Source organism: Paramormyrops kingsleyae, chromosome 4 (genome assembly GCF_048594095.1).
Source record: "Paramormyrops kingsleyae isolate MSU_618 chromosome 4, PKINGS_0.4, whole genome shotgun sequence".
Taxonomy (NCBI): domain Eukaryota; kingdom Metazoa; phylum Chordata; class Actinopteri; order Osteoglossiformes; family Mormyridae; genus Paramormyrops; species Paramormyrops kingsleyae.
The window spans coordinates 35,565,869-35,574,799 of NC_132800.1; the positions used below are offsets into that span (position 1 = coordinate 35,565,869).

The 8,931-nt window shown below is 46.1% G+C and overlaps 1 protein-coding gene across 1 annotated transcript in view; it reads right to left on the reverse strand.

Annotated features, from left to right (window-relative positions):
- Nucleotides 1–8,549, reverse strand: part of LOC111845832 (5'-AMP-activated protein kinase subunit gamma-2-like) — a 33,546-nt gene extending 24,997 nt beyond the window's left edge. Inside the window, exon 1 of the mRNA XM_023815514.2 lies at nt 8,033–8,549. Coding sequence (XP_023671282.2) covers nt 8,033–8,119 — 87 coding nt within the window. The 5' untranslated portion in view covers nt 8,120–8,549. The remainder of the gene's footprint in view (nt 1–8,032) is intronic.
- Nucleotides 8,550–8,931: the final 382 nt, after the last annotated feature.

The window sequence follows — 8,931 nt, forward strand, 5'->3', positions numbered from 1 at the left end:
AAGAAAGAGGAGGCGGAAGAGAAAAGAAGAAAAGATAACTGCAAACAGTGATTGAGGGGTCCAAAGGGTGGGAATGTCGTCATAGAAACAGTACATTGTTACTGATGGAAAATGGAGAACTGACTGTCACTGGTGGCCAATGTTTGAAAAAGCCAGACAGTAGTAAATACTGCTGTGACAGGATGAAGACCAAACATAGAAATGCTTATCAAATTAGGACAGTGGAAAGAAGGGTAGATGAGAAGAGGAAATAAGAGTTTGTGCCGAATGTCACTTGGATTGGCCAAGGTGGTCATGAGATTGGGGCAGTGACTCCTGGTAGAAAAAGAAGGGAGAAGGAAAGAAGTAGAAGACAATGACAATATATGGCCTGGACTGTTACTTTGGGCCCCTAAAAATCCTAAAACAATAGGGTTCCAGCACTGCATGGTTCCAGCACTGCATGTCAATCAACTTCACAACAATATCTATTTCAATTTGCCCATATTAACAGTAACTAAGGCTCAAAGGCCGACATGACACTTCCTACAGTTCCAGAGACCCTGCTGGAAACTGGGACTGAATGTGAGCTTCACAAGTCGACGCCTTCAGGAGACGCGACAGGAGGAACCATACAGGACGGCGCACAGGACGGGTCATGATTTCACCAAGTTTTCAGCATAGCAACGATGATGCTACTAGATCCTCTTAGCGGCCTCTCTGCCAAGAGAAGGGCATGGGGTCCAGCAGAACGATCAGCCTGGTGTATCAGATGTCAGAATGTACAGTGTCGGCTACAGCTTTCACTATGACTGCACTCCACTGGAGCAGAGAGCCAAGCTGCTCCACCTCAGTGCGGTGGGCTGTTCTCCAGGCAAGTAGGGAGAAGGAGAAAACAGATCAAATATATTTATATTATATATTTATATATATATATATATATATATATATATATATATATATATATATATATATATATATATATATATATATATATATATATATATACACACATACACACACACACACACACATTTTATTATGAGCTCCATTATTTGTAAGAAGAACGTAAAGTCTTCAGTAAAGACTGAAGCTGCCAGAGAAGATGCTGGTCCCAGCTGTGAGAGAACATCTGCTGATGTCCACCTGGGAGATCAGAGAAGCTGCTGGGAAATCCAGCAGGCTACTCACATCGATTTTCACTTCCTCGCCTAGGGAGGGGGAGGGCGGTGCATAATCGCAGAGGCAAAATGAGTTGTACAGTAACGTCAATCGTATGCTTGCTTTTCCTTCATCCCCTTTCAGTGACAGGTAGCTATAACAAAGACACTCACCAGGGTTGATTTGTTTGTAGCCTGGGGAACGAAACTGTACCAGGGCTGTACCTTATTTCTGACAGTGTAGATGTTCTCATGGGGTGTCCTGTGAGGAGAATCACCTGCCAGGCCACTCCTCACGTCTGTGTTTGTGGCACGCCGGTACCAAAACCCTCCCACCTTGCCCCCACCCTACTGCCACGCTGGAGGGGACCTGGGCCAGCAAATGAAATGTCATCTCTGAAAACGCAACACCCCAGTCGTGTTATCTAATCATTCGCCTAAATGATTTCCTTCAGTCATCATCTGTAGCCGTGGGCTTTTATTTTACGATCTTGGTCACTCATCTGGTATTCAGCCGCAGTAACACCACACTCACCTTAAAATCGTTGCTTTTCATGTCGTTTCATGGCATTCGGAATGGTCAAAAGACCACAAGGCGTCCGTTCAGCTGAGACGATCAGATGGTCGCGTTATGGGTTGAGCGAGAAAAAAAATGGCAGCCGACGATCAAAGAGCGATTGAGCCTCAAGTTCAGGAAATCGAAGAACACATGTTGTAACGCGGTAAATGCCGCTCCCACAGAGTAAGGCATGTTGCCCACAGCCACAATGACGGCCACTGTGCATCACACATGCAAAACGGTCACGCCGATTTGCAAATGCAGCCCCGCAGTTTCCGCCCGGCGTACCGTTGCTCCTCAGTGTGCCTCCGCACGCCTATTTTGACAGGAGATGGCTGCAGAAAGTCAAGCCTGTCATGTCAAACTCCACTTAGCACCCCTTTACCACCCCCCCCCCCCCCCCCAGGCACATGTCCTGCTGTCAGTGCAAACCACATGTGTAAACAGCTGTAATGAGTCACAGCTCCAGAGCCGTCAGCAGCCAATCAGGGCGCATAGATTGGACACCAGCAGGTGGCCAAACGCCCCAATTAAGCAAATTTGGCCAATTAAAGCGTTTAGTTCAGACTCATTAAAACCAGCGGCCCAGTGCGGGGTAAAGTAGTTGGAAGATGGCTGGATAGAAATTCAGGTGGGAACTGCAAAAAACATGATTATAAAAGTACTCAGTTGTGAATAATTCAACAGCACTTCATAAATGTAAAAATATAGATGCAGCAATGTGCAATAGTCTCTAAGCATTTCTTTTGACTGCATATCTGGGTAGTAAGCGCACTGTAATTCAGAACAAAAAACACAATTCAGCATTAGATCATATGCAAATGAACAGTAACACAATACAAACAAACAGGGATTTCTTCTGTTCTCCAACAAGCTACCGATACCTTGTTGGATGGCTAGATGAACACAGCTTCAGCTCCCCAAACCTCTCCTCAGGGGCTCCTCCAGCTCATTTGATTAACCAACTTAATTAATTAAAGTCCGTGAGATGTTAATTAGCTATACGAGCTGTGCTAGCGGAGTCAAAAACTACATAGGTGTGTTCGCTGCAAATACAGGGGCGAGGTTTTGAAATGGCTAAGTTGACATCCTTTGACAGGCATATCATCATCATCGGTTTACACAAACATGATCATTTAAACATTATTTTCTTTGGCTGTCTAAGACTTTTGCACAGTACTGTACAATTTCACAATCTTCATGCCATGTCATGAGAGGGTAGACAACATCAGACTCTTTCGAGGAAACCCAAATTCCTTCCAATGTACGTCTCAAGGACAAGGGTGTGCATTCCAGCGGTTAATCATTGAACTAAAGGAGTTTTATCGTTAGGGCTTAGTGCCGTAGGAGTGGCAATTCATACATTTCATACACAGTCTGCTCTGCTGGTCACTCCCTAGGAAAGGCAAAGACAGCCATAGCCCAAACACACGAGCATGAACGTACATGCACCGTCAAAGCAGAACAAACCCTGCATACCAGCTTATTTAACCCAAAGCATACATAATGGATCCACGTTTAATATTTGCATCTCTCCTTCATACAAAGACACACTTACTCTGTGCCAATGAGATGCATAAACAATCAGGCACATCACCAGACACCTATGCTGACGAGGACCTCTCCAGTTCCAGGAGCGACGTCTACAGACGGATAGACACAGCACACGAGGCAGAGGTGGGCACCTCACAGTATGAGCCAGAGCTTCTGGGCTGGGTCTGTTCTCACTAGGATTGTGACCACCCACCAGCCCCATCCCCCATCCCATGATACCAACCTTCTCCAAAGAATACCCACAATTCCTTTATAGCAAATATGTTACATACCTGGTGAGATGCACATCGTTATCCCTTTCCTCTTCCCTCTGAGCATCACAGTGGTGAACAAACATCTGGTTAAAATCTGCATCGTTATAGACCCGTTGCAGAACCGTGCTGTGACCTAGACCACGATGAGACCTATGCTCTCGTTTGAAAACGGACCACGCAGGAGAACAGAGCTAACGACGTTGAGGCCTGCACCTCCCCTCCTCTGAGACTCTGCCCTCACAATTCCATGGGCTCCCCCATTCAACAGACGGAGCCATATGGAGATGCACCATCTGTTCCATCTGCTATCCCATTTTCTCGGGTTGCGTACGACCCTCTTCTCGTGTTAGGGGACCTCCCTCGGTCATAGTCCAAACCAAACGGCATTCAAATCCAGTCATGATATAGCATTAAAGACTGTCTATGCTCAGGAGCGCATAACTTCAAGGGTTAATAGCCGACTGCATCAGGACCCCAGATGGAGGTGAAGTCAGTGTATTCTGGTTTAATCTGTAATCCACCAGCTCTTAGTGCCCGCCCATCACTTGGGCAGGAAGTGAGATGTAACAGGGAAAGCAAGCTCCTCAAACTGGCCTGTGTCCTTCCATGTCCATCCTAGCAGTGATGGAGACACATGTGATGGCATAAAGGTGCCAAGTCTGGATAACAGATCTCAGAACAGAACAACGATCAAGGGAACTTCATCCATGCATCTCCTCAGCGGCCGTGACCGGCAGAGGTGGCAATTTCAGGTCCAGAAAGTAAAAATCCAGACCATGATTTACTTTCAACCAACCAGTTGAGTACTCTGTGACTGTGACTCTTTATGCTCAACTGGCTTGGTTGAAAGGAAATCATGGTCTGGATTTTTACTTTCTGGACCTGAAATTGCCACCTCTGGTGACCGGCCGTGCTGTCGGTTAGGGAAGGGGGCTATCCTCAGGCAAACTCCAGGGCCAGGCGACTGGGCAGCAAAATTCACAAAATGACTGACACCATGCCATTGGAGTCCAGGCCAAGTTTGGACCTCGATCTCCAGGCCATGGTTCTGGAGGAGAGGGTGAGATGGTCTCCAATGCTGTTTGGGGGGAGATGCACGAGACCCAACGGCACAGCATCACAGAGGAACAACGCATCCCCTGCTCATCCTCACGATTCACCAAGACCCAGTACTACGTACATCAATGAAAAAAAAGCTTTATTTACCAATTGTACAAGTATCAGCTCGGAGTCTGAGTGCAGGGTCAGCCGTCCATCCAGCACCCCTGGGGCGCGGGGCGTTAAGGACTCTGCTTAAGGGTCCAGCAGAGATGTAGCTACTCTGTCGAACATGGGATTTGAACCGGACACTATCTGATCACAGGCAGAGAGAGCTTACTCTAGCCCACACTCCACCCCTGTGTATGGAACATGGATGGATAAACAAATCAATAACCCTCCCTGAGCAGCATCTGAAGGGACGTTACACAAACGTTAATATGAGGCGACTTCGACATGACCTGCGCCCTGCCCTTCTGTTCCTTTGGAAGGAGAACAAGCACAAATCATTCACTCGGAAGCAAAGCCATGTCTTTGCATCTATAATCCCTTTTTCTGTCGGTGACTTTCCTCATTCGACTAAGGCCTGAAAAATGTAGATATGACATTTCCTGTCAGAAGGCCGGACAGCCTTGCCGCGTGACTCACTGATTGCTGAACCGGGTCGACGTCTATTGTGATCCATTCACGCTCATCTCCCACAGACAGCTCCATAGCAATTGGCTGCTGGGTTCAGACACCCGCCAGATTCACACAGTCCGAGCCGGTTTTGGTCCAGAGTTGACCTGAAGGGACCAGGAACGGCTAACTTTGAAGGTACGCTATTTGCATTTAAAAATATATCAATAAAATACATGGCAACCACCCACCCCCCCAAAAAAAAAAAAAACACTTGTAATTACTCCCACCCAACAGTCCTGATAATTTCATCATTAGCATAACCCACGCTTGTCCCAAGGTTTCTTCCTTATATGGAGTTTATCCTTGCCACTCTCCCCTCTGGCCACTGGGGGCTTTGGGCAGGGATAATGTAAAGCACTTTGCGACAATGTAATGTTATGAAAATGCGTTATACAAAATAAAATTGAATTGAATTGGTGTCTTGGTAGGTAGCTGTATTGTTTTACTGTATAATTGTGCATAAGCACCTGTCCTCTGACTGACTTGCATTTCTGACAGTTTTTTTGGTGGGCAGACAGTAAATCCATGTTTTTCAAGGTGGAGAAATGGCGCCTCACCCCTATACAGCTGTTTCGCAGGTATGACCATACCTTACCAAGTACCAGTCTGCGGCAGATCTGGGGGGGGGGGGGGGGCGGCAACCCCAAGAGGCTACCACTGTTGCTGCCCCACATAAAAATAATAAAACTGAAATAGGCATTATTTCATTTTCGCAGAACAGACACCTTGCGATGTGGCCACCCGCCCCCCCCCAAAAAAAAATACGAAATACAATCAAAATTTTCTGCTGATGCCTCTTCTATCAACAACACCATGCTTAAAAACACGTGCTTCCCACCGAGTGAAACTCGCATCCGAGCAAGATTGTTTTATTTTTTATAAAAATAACATTATCCTTTCCCAAGCGAAAAGCATTAAAGTTGAATGACCTCAGGTCATGACCTCAATCTGCAATAAATGAGCTTCCACTACCAAACGGTCAAAGTTGCCCGAGGCTAAACTTTAGCAGCCCTAAACCTTGAACCGGTAACGCCTTGGCTGAGCTGACCAAGTCATAGGTCAAAGCCAAGGTGCTCAGGCAGCACCCAAGTGCCATGGGGGCACAGAGAAGCTGGCATGCAACATCTGTTTTGCAATAGCAACCAACTATACGTGCAAATTCAAGCAAGCCAATCAGACAGATCTAAACTCTGCAGATGTCCCTGCTTCCTGTTACAGCAATCCTGTTTTTGTGATTTTTCCATTTTGGTATAGAATATTTGGTATATCTTTTACTTTTTTTATCATTATTGCCATCTTGATTCCTGTCTTGATTCAAGCTACAATGGGAGATGAAGGGGATGCAAAAAATAAAAACAAATCTGGTTTATGAAGATTTATTATGTTATAAGTGTCACTTTATTTTTTTTTTGACCAGCCCCACGCAGCTGAATGCTTAAACTCGATATATTAAATCCTATGCATTTTTTTTTCCCGTTTTCTTTAACCGGAACAGCGGAGTTCTCGTAAACACCCTAATCGTCGTTTCGTAATACAAGAGCAAAACCACAAATCCCCCTCCTAAAAGCGTGTTTGCGTGGCATTAATGCGGTCACATACGCGGCGAACCCGCAGAGAAATCGCTGATAAACACATGGGCGAGAGTCCTCTGTCTCCACACGCCTCCAGAGCCACGGCGGAACGTCTCAAGCGCTTACGCGACCTTGACAAATGCCATCTGTGTAGTCTGCTGAGATATTCACGCGTGGGCCATGTTATCATATTCATCCGCCTAATCTAAACATGATACTGGACTCTCACTGAAAAAATGCAAACTTTGGCTCTCCCCCTTGAAGCTTTAAAAATTAAATAAAACGCTCATAATCTGCAACACAGTTATATGAAGAGATGAACACGCAAACACCTCAAAAGTACACTTGGCCTCTAGGTCCTGTGCGTTCTTATGAGAGATTAATATGTGACTAAATCCAGGGCTTGAAGAACATAAAAAGCTTCGTTAAATGTCTGACACGAACTTTCCGTTCTAGGTAAACCTGGAACATGCAGTGCTTTCTGCATGCAACTACTTTACAATAAAAAGCCTGAATGTAACCTCTCCACCTATAGTAGTAAACGAAAAGAAACATTATCAAGACAAATATGTAGCCTACTAGGTTTCAGACATTTTACTTCCAGCGCTTTTCTCTAGAACGTATACTTGGGAATAGGGCGCGCGCGCGCACACACACACACACACACACACACACACAGATTTTGTGCACGTATTTACAAGCTCTCGGTTTTTAAATGTCACTGTTGCTACAGACAGACGCCTTGCCAAAGCCCGATAATCGCAGACTGTAACGAAGAGCGGCACGAGCCAGTGAATCGTAACGCGGCATTATTTCGTTAATATAGACGGTTCCCATTTCGCGTCGATGCTTATTAATATAGGAGACACTCCATGCTGAAAACTGAACTGGAAGAATATCGCTTTCGTTTACGGCTGGTTAGGAAAACGACCCGTCAGCACAATATTCCTGATTGACTTGTTGCCTGCGATGACTCAATATTATTATTGTTATTATTATTATTATTATTAATTATAGGGGAGTTGGAGGTCTTTCCCATGAAAAACCCCTATATTTAATAGATCTGAAACGTCATTCTGAGATATAATTTTGTGCTGAATCTACGGTAAATACACTGTTAAAGGGGATCCGTGGAGCCACCTCCGGCAGCGTGTAGCGGTAGGACCACGCCTACAGCGCTTACTTTCGGCTCGGATGGCGCACCGCTCGGGCAATTCGGCGTCCCCCCGCACTCACCGGCATGCTCAGATGAAGCGCTTTCTTTTTCCTTGAACACTTTTTCATGACATCTTTCCTTTTGGTGTCCATCGCCGTACTTCCCATTTTCAAGCCGTCACACCTCTGCTTTTAGAAAGACGCGCAAAGTGCGACCCAGTGTCCCCCACCGGAGCGCGTCCCGAAATAAGATAAAAAAAAACGCGGCGGACCGGGCACTGAATGTCAGACGAGACGCATCTGGGTGCACCTTCGCCGGTACCGAGCGCAGGACCACCCGCGATGCCCGGACGGACATCCAGCGAAACCTTCGTACCGGAGCGCCGCACAGCGCCGTGCGCCTCCCAGCATTAACCGAACTGCAACTCGCAGCAAATCTCCGAGAACCAGGAAGTTCAAAACATCATGCTGGTGGCAGTAAGCGAGCTACCAAAAGAAAGAAAAAAACAGGTCTAACGAACTGCCGGGGAAGGGATTGTGCACAGGCATGATCAGATCTGCGTCGAGCTGCTCGAGTGCACCAACTTACTTTTGGGCAGGTCTTAACTAATACAGGTCCGGTCACATGGCTGCCTTTGCGCTGCACATAAACACATCGGATGGAGTTACTTCCTGGCTTTAAATCAGGGGTACGAGATCAGGCGAGGGGAATGGGGTGGAGGTGGTGGTAATTGTAATGATAATGATAATGATAATGATAATGCAAAGAGACTGGACTTGGAGATGTTGTGTAAGGGTTCTGGTGCACTGTCTGGAAAAAGAGGTGCAGATTTGTTTCCCAGGGTACAAACAATATTAATGTACCCCGAATGGTACAAAATCATTCCTTAGAGTCCATACCTGTAGCTTAAAAGGTACATTTATCTACTGCAATTGGCAGACTACCCTCAAAGGTACAAATTGTTATTTTTTTTCTGACG